This window comes from Anastrepha ludens, chromosome 5 (genome assembly GCF_028408465.1).
Source record: "Anastrepha ludens isolate Willacy chromosome 5, idAnaLude1.1, whole genome shotgun sequence".
NCBI classification, from domain to species: domain Eukaryota; kingdom Metazoa; phylum Arthropoda; class Insecta; order Diptera; family Tephritidae; genus Anastrepha; species Anastrepha ludens.
In genome coordinates this window covers 117,643,567-117,667,282 of record NC_071501.1, presented here as the reverse complement: position 1 = coordinate 117,667,282, position 23,716 = coordinate 117,643,567, and the positions used below count along the sequence as shown (strand labels likewise).

The window sequence follows — 23,716 nt, the reverse complement described above, 5'->3', positions numbered from 1 at the left end:
AAAAATATATACAAGAAAAACAAAATTAAAAAAAATACAATATATAAATAATAAAAGTTAAATAAATAAACAAAAACAAACTAAAAAACTCGAAAATAAGTAAAAACGAAAAAATTTGATGGCATAAATTTGGCAACATAGCCATAAACAGTGTGTCCTTGCTCATTATATTTTGATTGCCAATTTATACATAAAATATAATACAAAAGTATAAAACAAAAATATATATGCATATAAAAAATAAGAATATATAAAGAAGGAAAAAGGGTAAAAAATAAAAAAAATTAGGCATAAACACAAAAAAAAAAAATTAAATTAAAAATACATACAAGCAAAAGAAATTAAAATATATGTATATAAAAATAATAATAACTAAATAAATAAGCAAAAAAAAGATAAGAAACTCAAAAAATAAGCAAAAAAAGAAAAAATGTCAACTGTTTTTATTAATGGCATAATTTGGCAACATAGCCTGCTCAAATATGAACGAGACGTTATCAATAAAATGGTCCGCGGGTAACATATAGCAAAAAAAAATTTTTGGTTTTTTGGTAGGACTGTTATAAACTTACATGGCAAATTTCAGCGTGATATGTCACATAGTTTGTTTTCTGTGCTACTGTAAACAAGTCCAGCTCGAGTGTGTTCTTCGAACTCTCTTTTATGACTTCAATTGTCTCAAAATGTTTTCCACGGAGCGGCAACTTGAGCTTGGGAAACAGGAAAAAGTCACATGGAGCCATATCAGGCGAATACGGTGCTTGCGGAACGATATTAACATTATTTTTGTTCAAATAATCGCGAACAAGACGTGATGTGTGAGATGGTGCATTATCGTGATGCAAGAACCATGACTTGTTGTCCCACAATTCCTTCCTTTTAAGACGAATGTTCTCGCGCAAACGCTTTAAAACGTCTAAATAATATTCAGCGTTAACCGATTTTGCGGTTTGTGCGATTTTCAGGCACAATTTCCTTTACTTTTCCGATGTTTTCGTCGTTTACTGATGGTGCTGGACGACGTTCATGAGGCAAGTTTTCAACCGATGTACGCCCCTCTTTGAACGATTTGTACCACTGGAAAACACGTGCACGCGATAGAGCAGAGTCCCCATAGGTTTTGTGCAACATTTTTAAGGCGTCTGAAGCCGAAATTTTGTTGGAATAACAAAATTTCAAACAAATTCTTTGTTCAACTTGAATTTCCATCGTTAAATTCGGAGAACACACTCGAGCTTGTCCTACCAAAAAACAAAAAATTTACTTTTGCCATATGTCATCCGCGGACCGTTTTATTGATAACGTCTCGTTCATATTTAAGCAGAAGGTATATCCTTACTCTACACACCATATTTTTATTCCTCTAATTTACGAGTATATGTATATAGATATATTTTTTCGCAACAGCTAGAAATTTTATTCATATTCAATCCTAAGTACTTCTACAATAATATTTAGCACTTCATTTTCAAATACCACACGAAGATGGATAAATGTAAATAGTTGTATATATAATATACGGCGATTGGAGTGCTTGAAGTTGCTCTACTTTACCTTCTTTGAGCAAATGAAACTAATTCTTAAAATATGCTTCTGTTTACATTCAATTTTTTTGAACGATGTATTTATTTATATATTTTTATTATATGGACATACATATGTAGCTGTGATACTAGATTCTAAAAGGACGACAATGAGTAAGTGAAAGAAGTTCTTTACTTGACTTCATTTTAATAGCTTATACACATAAAACCATTTATAGCTTGAATTCAGAATGACTTTCTTCTTTAACGATTTGCCATTTTTGGGGCATTTGTGATTTTCCGCCCTTTCACTGTACATCCATACAAAGTCAAATTACATTGTGCAACACAATCCACTTTTCACAAAAAAACAAAAAATGGTAATACTAATCTTGTTTCTTCAATGGGGTCTACGAATAATATTTGCTTCATACACCGTTTTTAAATTTGCGTATACTGTTTGTTTAACCAACCGCCGCTCAATTTATTCCCAACTCTAAGTATGCAACAAGTCGGGTTTTGTTGCATTTGTCGAGCAGATCGCTGCATTTCTCAAAGGGCTTATGAAATGATAAACTTAAGGCATAGAGTGCGCAGTCGGTAACTCTTCTATATTTTCTAGCGGATTCAAACTTCATCTCTGCTTAGAAGTAAAATAGCAAAAACCAATTGAAACAATTTTTTTACAATAAATTTACACGCTATCTCCTTCACTTAAGTTTCTTTCTTGTCCGCATCAGCAAAACAGAAAAATAAAGCAAGGCATAACGATTTTGAATGACGTAAAAAGCTATTTGTAATAGTATACAGGATGTAACGGGAAAATGTTAAGGATATCCGGGTGTACATTCAGCGTCACTGCCCAGCATTCTGCAGATCGAAATATGTATATGTAACTGATTTTATTGAAACAGCATTGAATATCCTCATACATTTAGGGGAATGCTGCTGGAATGACAGCCCCTGTCCGGTTATAAATTCATATTACTTGGGTAAACTGGATCGATGCATTTCCAGGGTTATTGGGCTTCCAACAAACTGGATATTAGGCTTCGTAGATATTTGAGAATGTTACACTCCAGGGCCTTTTAAACACTTTTAACATATTTTCGTACAAACCGGGTACGAAAAAAAGAACTATTTTGACATTTTCCATATTTAACAAAAAAAAAAACATCAAAAATAAGAAAAAAAAACGACAACAAAAAAGAAAACATAAACAGCAAAAAGTAAGAAAAAACATCAAACAAAAAGAAAAACAACAAAAAAATTATAAAAATAAAGAAATAAACGAAAGAAGGAAGAAAAAAACAAGAAAACACAAAACACAAAAAAATAATAAAAAAAAGACACACAAAAACAAAACGAAACTATAAACAAGTTTTGAGTTTTTACAAAAAAAAAGCAATTATGTTTCATATTTTCCATATTTCAAAAAGCAAAAAAAAATAAAAATTAATTATTCAATTTAATAAATTTAATTTAATTACAGTTTTTCAGTAGTGAATTTATTGGAAATAGAGAAAAATTTGAGTTTTTAAGCCATAAAAGAAATCATTTTTCATATTTTCCACTTTATTTCACGGAAAAGAGAAAAAGCTCAGGAAAAACTGAGAGGAGTAAATTTGTTGAGGATAGAAAATAATTGCAACTTTTCCACCCAAAACAAACCATAACAAATTCTCATGTCTCACATTTCAAAACAACAAAAAAACAAAACGATTTGTTGTGAATAGAGAAAAATTTAAATTTTAACATTAATTATTTTTCATATTTCAAAAAAAAAAAAAAAAAAAAATAATAATAATAATAAATACAATAAAAAAAAAATAAAAAAACGACGTGGAAAACTGAGAGGAGTAAATTAGTAGGGGATAAAAAATAATTTAACTTTTTCACATAAACAAAAAAATTCATATTTTCCATATTTCAAAATGGAAAATTAAAAAACTGGAGGCAAATTTGTTTCGAATTTTTTTTTTTATTTAATTTTAATTATTTTGGGAAAATAAATTATACATATCTTGCGAAAATAATTAGTTTTCATCTTTGTAAAAATTTTAAATTTTACACAGGAAAATAAATAATTTTTCAAATTGAAAAAAAAAAATAAATAAATACGGAAAATTGAGAGAGGTAGATTTGTTGGAAACAAAAAATAATTGTACCTTGTTCACACAAAAAGAAGAAAAAAATCATATTTTTAATAATGCAAAAAAAAAAAACAAAAAAATGAAAAGTCCAAAATACTGATTTTGAGTAGCAAAATTTGTTTCGTAAAATTTATTTTTTTCAGCTTTTATTTTGGTCAAATAAATTATACATATCTAGCGAAAATAACTAGTTTTCATATTTGTAAAAAATTGCACTAAAATGAGCCGACAACCCTACTAAAGGATTTTCCAATAACAGGTGTTGTAGGTGAATGGGTTGCGCTATCGAGAGATGATTAACGGTTTTTTATGGCCGGAATTGGATGGTATTGATCTGGACAAAGTTTATTTTCAACAAGACGGCGCTATGTGCCACACAAGCAACGAAACCATTGCTCTTTTCCACTATTAACGGCATACCTTCCTCTTTATAATGAAATAAACATCCGATTATATATATTAAAAAATCGCATTTTTCTTTGAATAGCAAAATAACACCTCTTATTAAAAAACCTTTTACTACTAAATGTAAAACCGAAAATGTTAATGTTAATTGCCAATATTGCCGCATTTTAATTGTAAATTTGCTGTTGAAAGAAAATATTTTTACCATTGAAATTAAAAAAAGTATTTATAATTTTTTCAATATTCCAAAAAATAAATTTAATTTTTCATATTCCAAAAAACAAAAGTTATTTTAATTTTGAAAAAAAAAATATTTTTAATAAAAAAAAAATGTTTGTTAGTTTTGAATTTTTTTTACATTACAGAAAAAAACAATAAAAAAGAAATACAGAAAAAAATAAAAATAATTGTAGCTTTCATATGCAAAAAAAATGTTTTAAAGCAATTAATGACAGATTTTAAGGGATAAATTAACTGTGGATAGAAAAAACTCCTGCTTTTATGTTTAAAAATAAAACAAACATATATTTTGAGGAAAAAACCGCTTTGGCGTCACGTCTACCCGAGAGTTGGCATGTGCATCCATATAATATGTATGTATGGGGTGTTTTTTTAGAGAGCATTTGTTTTTTGACTTGTTCTTGCGACAGTCAATTTGACATTTGACGGTGATAGCTGATTTGTATCAGTATATTTTGGCATTTCACCATAAAGAGGCTTGCCACAGTGCAAATTTATTTCGAAAATAGCAGCGAGTTTTTCATTTGTGAAAAAAGCTGTTAAAAATTAATGAAGTTTTTGAGCGACTTCAAAGTTACACTTTAAAAAAGTAAAATGAATTTAAGTAAAATTGAATAAGTAAAGCCCATACCCTGCATACCCAGAAGTTTTTTTAACGATTCTTATTAGAAAGTTGAAATTTTGAGGCTTTTTTATTTAAAATTTTTTTTTTTTTAATTTTGTGCAAAGTTTGGAACTTTTATTTATGTATATATTATATAACATGGCGCAAAATTAATCATCCATTTTGTTTTTGAATAACTTTTTTTTACTTAATCAAAAAATAAATGATTTTGAGGTGGGGGTAAATCCTTATTTTGATCTTTCAAAGCTCTAGCACTGGAGTTGGTTGTCTAGTTCACAGGTGTCAAATATGATTGACGTACGACGCTATTTGTAAAAATTTATAAATCTGGCGATAGGGTGATTTATTTTGCGCCACCTTGTCAAATGTACTATTATTTTATAAAAAATTAACTAAAACAAATAAGAGAATGAATGCTAAAATATAGACAAAAAAAAATTTAATAAATTAGGTCATTCAACCGTTTTCAGGCACACTCAATGGTGTAGCTTTGACTTTTGGGCGGTTGAAAGGCACTTAAAACTTTCTGAGGTGTGTGACTCTATAAAAACGCATGCCACTGTATCCACATACGTATGCATGTGTGAATGTACAGCCTACAAAAATTCATTTCAAATGACGCCTGTCTGTTGGTTCCAGTACGCGCACTTTCGCATGATTCTAAGCTTTTTCACAAATGACTGCTTCTTGTACATGTAAGTATGTAAACATGTATGTAAGTATATGTGCATGTACGTGCATGGGTATGCATGTCTTTTTTGATTTGATTTTGTTTGTTTTTTCCTTTTGCCGTGCGGCAGGTGGTGGTGGTATTTCCTCACGTGCACTCGCCATATTATGGGTGCATTAAGGCAACAATATCATTGACAATAATACAAAAGCGTTGAACAATAAAAACCCATACACACACACACACACACATTCGCACAAGAACAATAAAAAAATAGCCAAATAAACAGTTGCAACATGCAAAGTGAAGCAAAGCAAAAGCGTAACGTTAAGGCGCTTTGCTCACCATTCGCGGCTACCTTGACCCCATTGCAAATGAGCTGAGCACCACCAACTGGAAGTAATGGTAATGGCAGGCGGTAATGTCGGCAAAGTATTTATGTACTTGCTTTTGGTGTGCTTACTCGTAAGTACGTGTACGCTGCATGCAACGCCAACAATTTGTGCATTCAATTATGTTTTTATATTTTTCATATTTGATTTTTTGTTTTTTTTGTTTTGGTTTTGTTGTTTTTGGCAAGTCTATTATTATTATTGCTGCTTGTCAAATAATGTTGCTAATGACGCAGAGAACGAAGTTTTCACATACCGTAAATACAAAAAAATACGATGAAATCACGCGAAACTCGTTAGAAATTCTGTGAAGGAACGTCAATCATATCCTGAGCGCTGGCACAGTGGAGAAAGAAAAGGAAGGAATTGAGAATGAATTGCATCGAACTGAAATTCAAACCAGGCAGAATTGAATAAAATGTGAAGATGCATTGTTAATAATGATAATTTTAAAGCCAAAAAAGTGCGCTTGCTGTTGAGATTTTGGACCCTGCGAGCTAAGAGTAAGCGGGCGGTGCATTAAGAAATTGAAAAAAAAAAAAAAATAATTTCCAAATTTTTGCGCCTTTTAAAGAAGTTTAGAGTAAACAAGAAATTATTAAAAGAAAAAATAAATTAAGCAAACCTAAAGTGGGGTCCTTTTTCGAAAGAATGTGAGCGCAGTTTCGCTGTAAAGAGAAAATGGGCCTCAAAATTTTCCTGCTTGAAAGAAAACTGCTGCTTGGAGCGCATGAGCCTACCAAATGGGTCCAGGTAGGTAGGTAGGTAGGTAGGTAATATGGCAAGAGTGCCACAGGCACACTTCAAGTAGCACTTTCGTGCCATTTTGATACCATAATGTGGACCATTACCTGTGCAAAGAAAAATTATTGGGAAGAGAAAACCTTCTACAGCCATCCCGTGCAATTGATGTAGTGGAGGAGAGAAAAGGGATCTAGGGTGGAGAATTTCTTCAAGTCATCCCCAAAGGGCACGCTAAGGAATCTCAAGCGCCTAGCCATCAGAGCCGGACATTTGCAGAGAAAGTGTTCACCAGTATCTTTCTGTGCAGGATCCCCACAGCTTCTGCAATAGGGGTTATAGGGAATTCTAAGCTTCTCCGCATGAGTACCGATCACCCAATGACCAGTGAACACCGCAATGAGTTTGGGAATTGAACGGCGGGGATTCCCATTACCTTAAGCACACTGTTTATATCGTATTGAGGCCATAGTGTTTTCGAAATAGCACACGATGAGACAGACCTCCATCTGTCTTGCGCTTTTCTTAGAAAGAAGTTGGGTACAGCTGAAACCGGTTCTGTTGATCCCCTCCTGGCAAGCTCGTCGGCTATTTCATTTCCCTCTACAATCCAGTGCCCACGAACCCAGATAAGGGAAATGTTTCCTGCACGCTCGAGACGTTTAAGTTCTTCCTTACAGGAGTTCACGAGAAGAGAGCTGCAATACAGCGACGACAGTGCCTTGATTGCAGCTTGACTATCGGAAAAAATATTAATGCTTCCCTCCCAACAGCGATCCCGAAACATTGTGCATGCCTGCAGGATCGCGAAGACCTCTGCTTAAAAAACGCTGCTCGTTTCCGGCAGTTTAAAGGACACCGAAATGCTGGCTGATTTAGAGTAAACCCCCGCTCCCACTCCAGATTCCATCTTGGATCCGTCAGTGAAAACAAAGGTACCTATATCCGTGCCGACTCTCCCCTCCTTCCAGTCTTGCCTGCTCGGAAAGATAGCCCTAGCACAACCCTCAAATCACAGTTTGCGGATGGAGAGATCAGTGCGAAGAACAGAGAAGGAAGGCGAGATGTGCTTCAAGATGGTACTATGTCCTACAGGAAATGGTATCCAGAGACCAAGCTCCTTCAACCTGATAGCGCTCTGAGCAGCAATGGATTTAACCTGCAGATTCACAGGAAGTAGGTGCAGAATAACGTTGAGCGCAGCAGTGGGACATGTTCTACAAGCACCAGTGATGCCCACACATGCAGTTCTCTGCACTCTCTCTAATTTAGTGGTGTTGTAGCCCTTCTGAAGAGATATCCACCAAACCATATGTTAAAATAGGCAGAACCACTAAGTTGTACATCCAAAGTATGACACATGGCTTGAGACCCCAGAATATCTAAAGAAATTTGTAGAGGTTTTTAGCGGATATCGATTTTTTTTTTGGCAAATTTATTATCAGGTGAAAATATTTTGGCGAAATGCCTGTTTGAACAACCGACATTCAATGTTCCATACCGTATTCAGTATTTGGTCTTCCAGATTTATTGCGAAACGATACTCATTTACACCGATATACGATGTTTGAGACGAATTACAACCACGAAGTTCTTATAAATTTCTGCATGTTTGAAAAAAATCAAACGCAATATTTTTATTTATTCATTTTATTTAACCCTCCATTGGGCACCCGGTCCGACTTTGGACGTGAATTTAACATATTTCTATTATAGCTAACGACTTGAAACGACGCTAACGAAAAAACATTGGTTTAAGTCACCCCATTTTTTTGCGTCAAAGGTCTCCCATGGGTCATTATTACACATCAGAAAGATTTTATTCTTGAAAAAAAAGAAATTTATAAGAAAAATTATGTTTCATTCATCCTTTTCGCTGCGTCAAAAGCTGTGGAAAACTGCTCCGGGTCATTTTGAAATATCAAAAAATTGTATTTTTGAAAAAAAAAAAATTGGTTTAAGTCATCCTTTTTTCTTGCGTCAAAGGTTTCTTACGGGTCATTTTGAAACATCAAAAGGATTTTATTACTGAAGAAAAAAAAATTTAATTTATTAAATTTGTTGAATTTAATTATTTGCCTAGGCAAGAGTAAGAAATTAAAAAAGTGGTCTTTAAATCTAAATTTTGGCTCTTTAAGGTAACCGAGAAATTAGTTAAAAAGGTAGATTTGCCCGATTGAAAAGTAGAGAATATAAATCAAGTTTAGTACCCAAGCCGAAAGATGTAGGCAATGTTTCTATCATAAACAACTTTTCATTTATTTAGCTGAATTTAGGGAGCGAGGCAAATGAATCTGAAAGCAAACGAAGAAAAAACAAAGTGTCTTCTGTCGCACTCGTGTCTCGATGTAGGTATAAGAGAATTGCGCTTACTTGCTATCGAAGCACTCGCGGAAAATTCCTTAAATCCAAGGTAGCATCTTCCTTACCATCAATCGAATTTCACTAAATCGAAGAACTTACGAATTTTCGCTAATGAATTTCCTTTAAATGAATAGTGGTAGTGAAATGCTCAATGTTTTTTAAAATTTAGTGCAGTGTGCGCAAAACACTTTTTGCCATCAAACAGCAAAACAGTTGAGGATTAAAAACCGCACTTTATAAGTTCCTCAACGTGAAATTAATATTGAATAGCCCAAAAGCATGAACAGAGACAGCAAAAGTGATTAAAGCTGCAGCAACTTCGCCGAAGTTATATATGCGGAAGTGGATACAATGCGAATTGAGTATTCTATCACCCTTGAAGTACATACATACATATATATATGTACGTAAGTGCCATGTAAAAACAACTATGTTATTGAGATAGAGATGTTGCTGACAATGTTAATCTTAAAGCAAAGCAGTACTCATATAATTTAAATGTGTATGTAGGGGAACTAATTCAAACGGTTTAACTTACAACAAATTAGTATTCTCCTTTAAAGTATTGTTGGGTAGCGGCATGCCAATGCAAGTGTGCTGCTAAGTGGCGTGATACTCTCAAACTATTTTACTGTTACACAATTTGATATTTTTTTATGCAATAAGCTTTGGATTTTTATGTTTAGAATTTAGTTTTAAGTTAATAGTGTTGAATAAAGACTTGTTTTGTATTAAGGGGTTATATTAAGCTCGAATTTTCAAACAAGCGATTTTTGTTTTTTTTCTTCTCTTAATTTAAGAATGCACACAGAAAATGTATTATCGTTCCTTTGAATATTTTCGAAGTTACACGCAAATTTGAAAAGGCATTTCAGAGTGCTTCAAAGTACACGACCGGCAGCGCATTTTTCTCAAAATGGTGTTCAAAGTCAGTGACCAAAATTATTTGAAAACGGCTAAGCCCTTTGGTTTCAAATTTTAACACGAGCTTCTTAAATATATGTTTAAGTAATTAATCAAAGATTTTTTCTCACCGATAAATATATGTTTTTTTTTATAAAGAATTTAAGGGGGGAGGCCAATGTGAAATTTTCAAAAAATCGATTTTTTTCTTTTCGATATTTCGAAAGTATAGTATCTTAAGAATATAAATATATATATATATAGAAATTTTCATGCGGAAATTCCTAATATTATAGCTTCTACAGCCCATTAACTAGGGAGAGAGCGGTCCTCGCGCTCCTGTACCTCAGACCTTAAACTCAATTATCTCGAAACGACTTTTTTAAAAACTACTCGTGTTGTAACTCAAAAAGTGATCGATCGATTTGATTGAAGTTTGGTGAGGCCTTTCTGTACATTACTATCGGAAGGATAAACCTAAAATTTCAGTTATTTCTCGTTGATAAATTACTTTTTGGGGGTTAAAAATGTCAATAAAATAGCCCTAAAGTCTGACTTTTATTATTCAAAGGCTTATAATTAATTTTATACTTGTTTTTTTATTTTTTACTTGTTTTTTTAATTTTATAGGTTCATCCTTTCCGTTAATGTGTTATAAAAAAAAAACAATTTAATTTTTTTGTTTCAGATCGATAGATTAAGAGTAGCAGGTTGGGACCTCGCGCCGTAGGCAGCCGACAAGAAATGATCCTGAACCGCCATTTTGGAAAAAAAATAAATTTTTTTTTTTGTACTCTCGAAAGGTTAAATAAAGGTGTGTCAAGGCTTCAAAATAATATAAGTGTTTTATCACCTTTAAAAACATGTTTAAAAAATTACCGATTTTGAGGCTTCTACATGGACTTCCCCCCTTAAGGCCGAAATTTTGGTCAAAAATCGATTTTTTTCGACAAACCGCCATTTTGTCAAAAAAATTTATTTTGCTTATTCCTTCGATTAATTACTAGATTTAACATTACTTTAACGAAATCTGTTTGGTTTTTTTAATTTCAGAGGATCCAGTTCAGAGATATAGTGGTCACCGCAAAACGTCTTTTTTAAGAGAAGCTCTCGGAAATCAGCTGTAGCTTCTATCCAAATAAATATTTTTACTAATACTAAGTCTTTGAATACAGTTGAATGATAACATAATATGTGTACACATTTTTAGATCAATAAATTTAAAAGTTTTCTCACAAAAAATCCTGGAAAATTCGCTTTTTTCGGCCTTCTAACTGTAACCTTAAACTACTCGTTGTTCTAATTTTGTTATTTAACAGCGACTAAGTCATGCCGTACGAATGGAAACAAGCGTTGCAACTCCGAAAGTATTCGAGGCGGTACCTGTTGGCACTAGCAGAGGGGACTAATACTTCTTCTGAGCTATGAAGAGCTAATGGAGAAGGCGTGTGAGGCTGAAAGACTAAATTTTTTTTAATCCTTACAACGCAAACCTTGCTGACGGCAGGGTTTCGCTAATTTTGCTTTGCTATGCATCGTGTAGAAAAATTATGACTCATTTGCTCGGTTCATAAATGTAGTACTTTTACAATGCATTATTGGCTTCTAGAAAAGCCTCTTTATGCCGCTGATAAAGTTCATCAGATTTTTGATATCAAGACCAGCTATATCAGCCAGCGCAGGAAAGAAGTGAGAACCAAGATGTTTGAATCTTAGTCCAGCGAGAGCTGGGCAGCTAAGGAGCAGGTGCTGAGGTAACCTCAAATTGAGTTTGATGGGGATCTCTTTGCAGAATACTCCTCCTCCAACCCTACCATCCAACTTCGAGCCATCCATGAACAGGTTAACCAGGCCCTGTCCCCAAGTGTAGCTCCCGGTCCACTCCTCCCTCGATGGAATATGGGTGGAGAAAGCTCCGCTTGGACTAAGCGTGGGCACACACTGATCCGTCGACGGGGGGATGAACTCAGAGTTTCTGAGGATGCTTGAGTACCCATATGTGAGATTGAGCTTATAGCTCAAGCCTCTCAGTCTGATTTCGGTACGTGCAGCGGAAATTCTGCCTGCGAATGTCTATAGGTACCACAGTTAGCATTGCATTAAGCGCTAGCTTATATATATATAATTGGCGCGTACACCCTTTTTGGGTGTTTAGCCGAGCTCCTCCTCCTATTTTTGGTGTGTGTCTTGGCGTGGTTCCACAAATGGAGGGACCAACAGTTTGAAGCCGACTCTGAACTGCAGATATTTTTATGAAGAGTTTTTTCATGGCAGAAATACACTCGGAGGTTTGCAATTGCCTGCCGAGGGGCGACCGCTATTAGAAAAATGTTTTCCCTAATTTTGGTGTTTCACCGAGATTCGAACCAACGTTCTCTCTGTCAATTCCGAATGATAGTCACGCAGCAACCCATTCGGCTACGGCGGTCGCCTCGCTAGCTTACTTCCGGTAAAACTTACCATTTTTGTTGATACTCAAACTGCCATCAAGGCACTGTGCAAGGAAAGGCACTGAGCTGGACCTTCAGCGAATGGCAGAGGACATAAGGGTTCTGCTAAACGAACTGCACACTGCAATTGACTTGTGTGTAAACGCGGAAACCAATAGAAGATGGTCTCCGACTACTAAGTGCAGGGTCTCCAAAGCGCTATGGCCAAAACTAAATCTTAAATGGACAAAGTGTTTGCTTGGCTACAACAAATCAACTACCAACATCCTCACAGTTCCCTGCACTATTGGCCAGTATAATGGGCGCACCTCACAATAACTTCTGTAGGAAGAGTGGAGTTAAAAGACAAATTGAGTCGGTACAACACCTCATCTGTGAGTGTTCTGCATTTCAAACAATGAGCCTTGGGGCCACCAAGAGGCTTGTCTGAGACAAGCAACCGGGCTAATCTAACCTAACATAGAGCTCAGACCAAAGTATTTTCTAAACTGCATTCATATTTTCGCAATATATAACCCAATTTTTTTTTCCTAACCACATTTTAGTGCTGTGCTATCTGGTAAATAAAAATTCTATGAACAAGAATATGCTTTTAAATGAAATCTTGCGATTCACTCTGACTTTTAATTAATGTATTCAATGCTGGCTGAAGTCTAGAAAGAATAGTAATGAGTTGTGGTTGATTTCCGAAACAGCAGCTATAACTGTTGCCGCTTTGACTACAGTTGTCTCATAAAAAAAAAACAAAAAACATCGGCCAGCCTTGAGCTCGTTTAATTTATTAATGTGTAAAATATTAGGCGAACAAAAACAAAAAATAAATTTATTCAACCGCTTCATTGCTTGATTGTAGCATTTCGAGCTCACTTGCAAATCCAAACCGATATTTCATCGGCTGTCTTGCAAATTTGATCAAATTTTAAGGCAGCCATTTAGTATTTCATTCCAATAAGCCTGGAACCGCATTTTCTTGTGCATTTTTTCCACACTCGAAAACACACCAAGTCTGCCTATGCGACAGTCAGTGAAATATGTTGGCAACTCATTAGGGCATAAAAAACATAAAAATGGCATGTAATTGGACAGGTTAGTTGAGTACCAACCAACAAACCAACATACATATCTATGCACCTAAACACTTGAAAAAATGTTAAGACAAAAAATAATATTTACATTTAATGTGGCGATGCGGTCGTTAGCTGTCTCTGCCATACCATTAATGCTTTAATGTTGATGAAGCTGGCGATGCTGGTGCTTCTGCTGCATATTTTGTGGGCAAATCGGTGGTATGAACCAACTATGGTTGCGGCAAGCGGCGACGAATAATCCGTAAAGCAAAGCCGAAAAAATGTCAGGTCGCTGTGCTGGCCAAATGACGGTGTACGGCGACGTAGCCGTTGTCGTTGGCGTCGACGTCGACGAGTTTCGCTGTCGCTGCAAACAGCACTGACAGAAGAAGCGAAACAGGTAATAATCCAATAATCCGTTCACGCACACAAACACATACACATTCACAAACGGATACACTTATATGAGTGTAGCTGAACTGAAGCAGTGCAGACAAAACCCCAAACGCTATTTCTTCTTTTCTATTTTTTTTTTGTATTCCTTTTATCTCTCTCTCAATTTTGTGAATATTTTATTTAATATTAAAATTTTTCATGCCATGAGCTTTACTTTAGCGCTTGTTTGTATGCTTACCACTTCAACGGCTACTTTTTTTGCCCAACACTTAAAGCACCACTCTTTATACAACTGCACAAATTTTTGGTTGGTTGGTCGGTTGTATTTGTTGTTGTTGTACTTAGCTGGCACATTGGAATGCAATGCAATGCATGCACTTTTCACTTTTCGAAATTTTCACATAAATACATGCATATATACCTACAACATACACACACACATTGACACATGCAAAAACGTAAATTTTACACTATTGTGTTTTTTCGCTCAAAATACAAATTTTCCTGATTTTTGTTTAAGGATTTTCCTTCCTACTTCACTATTTTTCGCTCGTTTTCCTTTTTCACTTTGATTTTCTGTGACGGCGCGATGGCAGACTTCTTCGCCGCTGCTTCGTACGCTCGCGCTCGCTTGTGGAGTACACAAAAAATTCTTGTTTTGCGTACACTTTTCTTTCACTCCTTCGCCTTTCTCACCGATTTGTGATTTTTTCTTGTACAACCACAAACTCAATTGGCAATTGCACACTTTCTACTGCACTTTGCACTGCGAATTTCCCACTTTTCATTTGCTTAATATGTTTTCTAATTTCATTTATATTCAATTTTTTTCAATAGAAGTGGGAGAGCATAATTTTCATCAATTTACTACCACCACTTTTCACGACTTCACTCAAATGTTACCGTCGCGTATTTGTTGCACTTTATTATTGCGTCCGTGTCGCTCGTCGGACGAATATAAACTGTTTCTTTCAGGTATCATTTTGAAAGCGGATCTAAGCTGGGCAATGCACAATATTTTTTTTTAACTGAATGTTTCTAGGAAAAGATGTTGGGGGAAAAGGCTATATATTTCAAAAAACTTTATATTAGAGATCCAGGTGTTTGAATTGCATAATTAATTGCATTTTATTTAATAAACTTCTATTTTTTGGCCTAAAAGTTTTTATTATGAATCGCGACAGGATGCAACGCTGAGCGGAAAACGGTTATTGTGAATGGGCGCACTTTGGTACAGCTGTCAAATGGCAGTGTTGCAATCTGCGGTTAAGGCTGCCGGATGTGACTTGAATTTGGGGTGCATTTATATATGAGGTAAAATTAAGTTACATAGAGTAATGCGAAATATATAATTAATTTTAATTAATTTAATTAAAGTTATAAAATAATAAAAAGTTATAAAAGAAAGAATTATTTAAGGGGACAGATACCTGTAAAATTTCGAAACACAATTTTTTTTTCCTACAATGTTTATATAATCCTTTAAAAATATGTCAAAACACTTTTAGAACGTAAATTTCAGCATTTCTTATATAGGGTGGTTAAATTTCATGGGCCGATGTTGAATGTGGACCACACCTAACGTCAACGACACCGTTGGACTTCTTTCTTTGGGGTTATTTGAAAGAAAATGTGTACGTCGATAAGCCAGTAACAATTCCAGATCTAAAGGATGAGATAATTCGGCACATTAACGGCACAGAGCCTCAATTATGACTCAGCGTCATCGAAAATTTCGACCATCGGATGGAGGTGTCCCGCCGAGGCCGCGGCAGCCATTTGGCCGATATTTTGATCCATACTTAATTCAGCCATACCAATATTATCATAATAAAGAAAAATGACTATAATCTCCTAAAAAAATTGTATTTTATTCACAATCAACACCGGTCCTTGAAACTTAACCACCCTTTATTATAGATCGTCAACCGTGACGACTCTATTCTTTGCGTTCGAGCGCTGGGAGTGGTATAGTTACGTTGTATTCAAACTTCAGACGCGTTTTTCCCAAAACCAAATTTTTCGAATTGGCGTACACGATAACTCGAAAACTTATTGAGTGCTCTCTCTGAAATTTTGCGCACATCTTTTTTATGATATTACTTTCTATGTGAATGGAAAAATTTTCGAAAAAATAATTTTTTCGAACAAAAATAGTAGAAAAATTCGTCCGAAAATTAATTTTTTTTGTTTTTGAAGCATTTTATTCCGCGATTTTTTTCCTCCATTTTTGTTTAATTCATATAGAAATTATGACATGAAGAACAAAAAAAGATCTTGGTTTTTTGTATTCAGGTCTCTGGCGCCGATGCTACAATGCCCGCCGATTGAGAAGCCCCGCTGCGACCTTCCTGGAAGAATTGAGTGTACATCCGCCATTTTCAATGATTAAAATAAAGAAAAAATATATATTATTTTAATGTACAATATAAATAAACTGTATGCCAATTTTGAAAAAATTATATTGACTTCTTCATTTTAAATAATTTTAGTGTAAATCAGGGAAAATATGGCCGTTTGCAGGTAACTATCCCCTTAAGTGAACTCTAACAATATGTTTTGGATAGCGTTTTCATCTAATTCTCGTTTTACACGAATTTTTTGGGGAGCATATCTAACCTGTATAAAGTTAAATTCCAAAAAAAACTTGTGTAAAAGAAGAATTAGGTGCAATTTATTTTTAGTTAAAAATTTTGCACCATGAACGAAGTAAAATAAATGCTATTATAGATCCTGTATAAATCCTTTTATGTGCTTTTTCATTATACAATAATTTTTCGATATTTCAAATTTTCATGCAATCGTTTTTCTTGCTAATAAAAAATGTATGATACAATTCGCAATCTTTCATATTGAAAAAAAAAATGATTTAAGTACCTTCATTTGGTTAACTCCATATTTTATCTTAATTACCTTTGTTTACAAAATTTGCGAACTCAAATTTGTGGCTATCCTGTTACTATATTGTTGCCACTTTTTTGTATATTAGGTTTTTTATTCCAAATTCTGATGAATTTAATGTCGAAGATACACCCTGTGCTTAGCATGTGAATGTGAATTCACGTTCTCTAGCATCGCCTTTGTGTAGATACTTAAAATATCCACACACCCATTGCTTTTGGTTTGGAAATTAGATGAGCTGTAAAGCAAATTTAACGGTTAACGCGAAAATTCATATCGCTATCTCATTTTAAGCAAACGAGTTGTGTTTTAGTTTTTTATTTCAAATAAATGTGAAGCCGCAGGAAATTATTTCTATCAAAAATTTAATGAAGAGTTTGCCGACGATTATCATTAACAATTACTGTCTGCGTGCCATAGGATTTCCTTGCAAAGCAAGTATAAGAAAAAAGTTACCGATTGAACCAAATTGCAGCAGTACAAAATGAAGAGGAAGAGTATGAACCTTATTCATAGCACATTTGGTTGCCAATGATTCCCATAATAGCCATATGCTGACCACAGGCATTGGGGCCTGTGATTACACTCACCAGTATCCTCCGGTCCTACCTATTAAGTTTTACGAGAAAGTTCGCTTATTTCCTATTTGATTCCTTCATAAAGCACTTGGCTACTCTGCAGGAGTCCAACTCTGAGCAATGCCTTCTTATGAAGTCGTCAGTCTATAGTTGAATTGATGCAGAATTAACACCTAAAAAGAGTTAAGGGCCTAGGCTCTGCATCGTTAGCCAGTTTGCCAGCCAACTCGTTCCCTACATAACCACAATCTCCAGACACCCAAATAAGGCAAACTTTGTTGTGTTTTGCAACATTGGCCAGTTTTGTCTTACATTCACTGACTAATTTCGAAGCGCACCGTGGGTTGGCAGGGGCTCTCAGTGCAGCTTGACTGTAACTACAAATTCCAATACTGCAGTTTAACAACACTTCACGTCTATACCCGTAGTGGTTTATTTTAACTCAATTGTTCCTCTATTTGTCATTTGATCGGGAGTTAAAATGGCTGGGTCCCCTCGCGCAGGATGTGAATCTTCATTACACATTAACGGTATTGGCTTCGTAGAGGCTATGGACTTGGGTATAAATGTAAATGCATTGCGCTTATCTAAGCCCTGTATTTGAGCTCATAAGTAGTCAAAGTCAATCCTAAGGACGACTCATGCAATGGGAACAAACGACTTAACCCCTTATGGGACTACATACACACATATACGTATATTTGTGTTAGTAGATAGGTATACACCAAAGACCATTCATTAAAGGTGGTGGTACTAGACCAACAACAATGCTTTGTACGTTTGATTGTCAAAGCAACGTGTTGGGAAAGGCGAAAACAAAGATTGAATTCGCCTTGTTTCATTCTGGGCTAACAGCCAAGCCGAATTGAGTATCTAAGGTGGCACCATTAAAAAAACAACTACTTTATTCGTTTCGCGATTTTGACAAGTCTGAGGTCAGCTCGCTTCGCAATACAAAACAATCAAATGTAGGAGAATTTACATGTTTGTGAAAATTCAGTGAATGGCTTGATAGTATTTTGATTTGTGAGATTTAAACTAATCAAAGTAATGAAAACGAAGTGCCGTGTGCTAAATTGTGAGAGCACAAATGAATATAAAGCCTCAAAATGCAGTTTGTTTGCGTTTTTATGCGGAAGTCGCCGTGTTTGGTTGTTTCCATTGCTTTCGCCTACTCTACTCTACGCAAACAACTAATTCCCCTTCCTTTTGCTTTCTTATTCATGGGCACTTACGACACGGCGAATTCGAAAGGCCCAATCGTGTATTCTAAAGGGTGGTTAAGTTTTAAGGGCCGGTATTGATTTTGAATAAAATACAATCTTTTTAAGAAATTATTGTCCTTATTATGATAATATTGGTATAGCTCAATTACGCGTTGAACAAAAGATTGGCCAAATGGCCGCCGCGGCCTCGGCGGCACACCTCCAAAGACCGCCCAATGGAAATAGTTTCATATCCAAAGGGTGGTTAAGTTTTAGGGGCCGGTATTGATTTTGAATAAAGTACAATTTTTTTAAGAAATTATTTTCATTTCTCTTTATCATGAAAATATTGGTATGGCCCAACAACGTGTGGAACAAAATATCGGCCAAATGTCCGCCGCGGCCTCGGCGGCACACCCCGTCCGATGGTCCGAATTTTCGATGACGCTGAGGCATAATTGAGGTTCTATGCCATTAATGAGCCAAATTATCTCATCCTTTAGCTCTTGAATTGTTGCTGGCTTATCGATGTACACCTTTTCTTTCAAATAACCCCAAAGAAAGAAGTCCAACGGTGTCAAATCACATGATCTTGGCGGCCAATTGACATCGCCGCGACGTGAGATTATTCGGCCATCAAATTTTTCGTCCGTCCTGTTGAAACCACATATCGTCCACATCCATATATTCCAATGCGGGCCATAAAAAGTTCGTTATCATCTCACGATAGCGAACACTATTCACACTAACTGACTGACCGGTCTAAATTTGGAAAAAAATCGGCCCAATGATGCCGCCGGCCCATAAACCGCACCAAACAGTCACTCTTTGTGGGTGCATTGGTTTTTCGCCAATCACTCTTGGATTATCATTCGCCCAAATGCGGAAATTCTGCTTATTGACGAATCCACTGAGGTGAAAATGTGCCTCATCACTGAAAATGTTTTCTTCGAAAATTGGTCATTCACTGTTTCCATTTCCTGCCACCATTCTGACCATTGACGACGCTTGAAATGGTGAAGAGGCTTTAGTTCTTGAGTTAATTGCACCTTGTAAGCGTGTGAATGCAAGTCTTTATGCATAATGTTCATCAACGACGAGCGTGAGAGGTGCAATTGTTGTGCACGACGACGAGTTGAGGTGGACGGCTCTTCAACCACACTATCGCGAACAGCAGCAATATTTTCTGCAGTACGAGCTGTACGAGCATGCACCGGTGTTTTCACATCTCCTACAGACTCGGTTTGCTCAAACTTTTGCACAGTTTTTCCGATTGTACGCACATTTGGACGATTAAATTGCTCGCGTTGCTCGATTGTGTATCTTTCCATGGTTCAAATTGTGTTAGTCTGATGTTAAAAAATGTCAAATGAGATGCAGAAAAAAACTTGACGTTTAGGTGTGGTTGATATTCACCATCCGCCCTTGAAATTTAACCACCCTTTACTTAAAAGCTATTTGCAAAAAAAAGGACTGTAACTGCGATACATTCCGCTTTATTAAAATATTCATGCATAGTAAATTTCATTAAAGCTTTTAAACTTTTACCGAAAACGCGATTTTTTTATAAAGAACGATTCGTTTTTGAATCCGTTTTCCTGCGCCTTTTTGCATATTTTTTGGTTGTTGTGTGTGCAGGTGTGAGCTTAAAGCTTAAAACATATTTTTAAAAGCTTTTCTCCTTAAGACTGCTCCATTTTTATGTCTTCATGAAAGCTTTCTTTTAATAAACAGAAATTAAAGTATTTCGAGAAATTAAGTATTGGAATTTATTAAAATCGAAGGCCCTTTTAGCTAAAATTTCAAAAAGCTTTTACACATTGCAGGTATTTGAATATATTTATTTCACTTTTAAGACAAAATATTACGTTTAAATTGTAATTGCTGAAATTGCGAAAATTTCTGCGCTTTTTAGAGCTTTTTCAGATGCTTCAGCTTATAGATAAAGTTTTAGACTTAAATCGGAAAAAGGCTAGAAAGCCGCATTGCAAGTATTCAGATTACACTCAAATGAGCTTTCAATCAAAAGCTAAGTTTTACAAGCTTCGATCAACCACGAGCAATTAAATTGATTTTATTTTACCGATTAAAATACATATGTTTGAGGTTATTGAGCTAGACTTACACCCATTACTGTTTAAAAAACAAAAAAATTTTCTTAAAAATAAAATACTTATAAATATTTAAACGATAAACTAACTACAAAAAAAAACTTCTTTACTCGCTTAGGTACCATAACTAAAAACATATTTTCCTTCTCGTTACATATTCTCATTACCATACAAATCTTAGCCAACGGAAACTAAACTAATTAAAATTATTTATAATACTAAGTAAACGTAATATCACTAGACGGATGCGCCTTCCGCCGTGGCTGAAATGCAGCAGCGAGTTTCAGAGCACACGCTCGCCTAGCGACGGTGTACGTTGCACTAGCAACGAGGCGGTCTTCGGCAGCGTTTCGCGGAAATCGGCACACAGATCGGTGGAGTGCTTCGGTGAGATGCTGGAAAGGGTGACTTTGCTTGCTGGAATGCTTGTCATCTGTTGTTGTTGTTGTTGCTGCTTTGTTGAAGCTGCACCGCTGACAGCCAAAGGTTTTTGAGCAACGCCATGCGGTGCCGCATCTGGTACAAGACGGCGCAATAGACCGCCCACGCAGCCCCAAGGGAAGGTCCTGCGACAATGAAAAGAGATAGAATTAAGGGTTTTGATGCTCAGAAATTTTATTAATTATTTTATGAATTCTAATTTATTTCTTCAGCTTATTTCAATTATCACTACTTACCATTTAAGCGAAAGTAAAAATCGTATGTAGCCTGGTATGATTGTGATCTTCTCGTTCTTCTTGATCGCCAGTATAATGCGATCGGCAACGTCATTGGGATCTAATGTGGGTACCCACCTAGAGCGAGACAAAAGAAACAGTATTTTTTAGTTTAAAATTATTTGGGTTGCATTGTGTGATCTCTGGCTTTACCTAGCATTGACATCGTCAAACATGCCGGTTGCTTGTATGAAGAACGGGCAGATGCAGGTGGTTTGAATATTACTATGACCGAGAACATCCAATTCCAGACGCAGTGCCTCATCAAAGCCAACCTGTGAGGGAAGTAAATGCGAATATTTGAAATGAAAATGCACTGTACATAGATGGGAATAATTGTAGATATACTGAGGGAGCATAGAATGGCCACTTAGACGCTGGGTAGGTAGAGTGAACATGGCAAGTCGCTTGATTTTAGCTCCACTGACTGCCGTCTTAGGACCTATTTAGTCGGATTTTTTTAACACAATTATACCCTCAAGTAAACTAACAACGAGTGGATAAATCAATCTTTTCTAAGTCGAAACCGTAGAGACATTGTAAGACCCATTTTCATCTGTGGCTGATGGCAGACTTCCAATACTACATCCCATCTGCGTAATTTTCTCAAGGCGCAATGATTGATAGGTCTATAAGTAACGGACGCAGGTCGTTCAATGCCTTGGGTAGCGTCAGAGGTAATCCTTCATATTCCACCAGTGTGCATATGAAAGGTGATCAAATTGAAGGTACTTTTTCCAATAGGGTTTCTTTGACAGATCACGCGTGACTACTGTCAAAATAAATACATAATTTTTTCAGTATTCATTCACATTTCATCATGGAAAGACGACTTACGCCTCAACAACGTTTACAAATCGTACAATTGAATTACGCAAATCGATGCTCTGTGAAAAGTGCCCATCGCGCCAACTTATGGTCCATACATATGAGACCCATTTTCTTTTGAATGGCTACGTCAATAAGCAAAATTGCCGCATTTGTGCTGAAGAGAAACCCGAAGCCATTCAAGCAAGAACAGCCGTTACATCCATTGAAAACAATCGTTTGGTGCGGTCTATGGGCTGTAGGAATCATCGGCCCATATTTGTTCAAGAACGAGGCTGGCGCCAATATAACACTGAATGGTGAACGCTAACGCTCCATGATAAACGTTTTTTTGATACGGGAAATTGAAGCCAGTGATCTTCACATCAATTGGTTCCAACAAGTCGGCGGATGGCGCTACTTGCGATACATCTGTCCGTGAAACAGTGGATTTACTGCGTCGTCGTTTCGGTGAGCAATTCATTTCTCGTCTCGTACCAAGTGGATTGCTCACCAAGATCACACCTTTCGACTTTTATTTGTCGGGGTATGTAAAGTCTAAATGCTTTGTGGAAAAACCAGCTTCGATTGAGGCATTGGTAGCCAACATTACTAAAGAAATTGGCGAGATACCGACCGAAGTTCTGTAGCGAGTCATGCAATATTGGTATTTACGGATGGCCGAATTACTGCGCAGCTGCGATCAACATTTCAAAGGGATTGTCTTTAAAAAATAAATGTCCTGAATGGTTCTACACAGAAATAATAAAGATTGCCCAATCAATTAGAATTTTCATTATTTTATTTCAATTTAAAATCCGTTGGAAATTGGTGAATCTTTACCTGAGATACTGGGCAGTTAAGAGTACTCTTAGGCTTCAGACGCCTAACGGGCAGTAAATAACGTCCAAAGACCATACACACAAATCCAAAGGAAGCATAGAAGCTATGACTACCAGTTCAAGGAGGTTATTTTAGTCTCACCTTTGACATGCACTTTTCCTGATTGGGAATATATTACCGTTCTAAGTGATGACAAGGTCGACATCTTAATAGAGAGTGGAAAAGTGGACAGTGGAATAGAATATCCCACTTTCCCCTAGCCATTCTCATTGAGAGGAGTTTAACACGTAAGATCTTCAGTCTGCTGCAGCGTTTCTAAAGTCCTTATTTGCAGACCGTCAATTTGCGAGAAAAATTTTGTATCAGCTACGACTATCATGGAAATATTTCTAGAAAGGTGTGAAACACGACTTGGAAACGAGGCCTAGCAAACAAAACTTCGATAAATTATTTTTTCCGCCAAGTTGAGGGAAGGCTTTAGCTGCTACTAACAGCTGATAAACTAGTCTGCACAACTGTAGAGTGTCGCAGTCATTTTAGTCAACACTGTATGAATGGAAAACAGACATCTTACTGAATAACATATTTTGCGGAAGGAATAACTTTGCACTGCCTTATGAGCGCCA

General features: G+C 35.9%; 2 protein-coding genes across 6 annotated transcripts in view; both read right to left on the bottom strand.

Annotated features, from left to right (window-relative positions):
- Nucleotides 1–15,107, bottom strand: part of LOC128865138 (vitellogenin-like) — a 172,053-nt gene extending 156,946 nt beyond the window's left edge. Inside the window, exon 1 of one of the 4 annotated variants that reach the window (XM_054105155.1) lies at nucleotides 13,640–15,107. The gene's annotated coding sequence lies outside the window, so the exon portion shown is untranslated. The remainder of the gene's footprint in view (nucleotides 1–13,639) is intronic. The other 3 variants (XM_054105154.1, XM_054105157.1, XM_054105158.1) reach the window with 3 other exon arrangements.
- Nucleotides 15,108–20,433: 5,326 nt separating this feature from the next.
- The window catches only part of LOC128865424 (estradiol 17-beta-dehydrogenase 11), a 67,349-nt gene continuing 64,066 nt past the window's right edge, over nucleotides 20,434–23,716 (bottom strand). For both annotated transcript variants that reach the window (XM_054105792.1, XM_054105793.1), the window contains 3 exons: nucleotides 21,594–21,715; nucleotides 21,402–21,518; nucleotides 20,434–21,290 (listed from right to left, as the gene is read on the bottom strand). In XM_054105792.1, coding sequence (XP_053961767.1) covers nucleotides 21,008–21,290; nucleotides 21,402–21,518; nucleotides 21,594–21,715 — 522 coding nt within the window. In that variant the 3' untranslated portion in view covers nucleotides 20,434–21,007. The remainder of the gene's footprint in view (nucleotides 21,291–21,401; nucleotides 21,519–21,593; nucleotides 21,716–23,716) is intronic.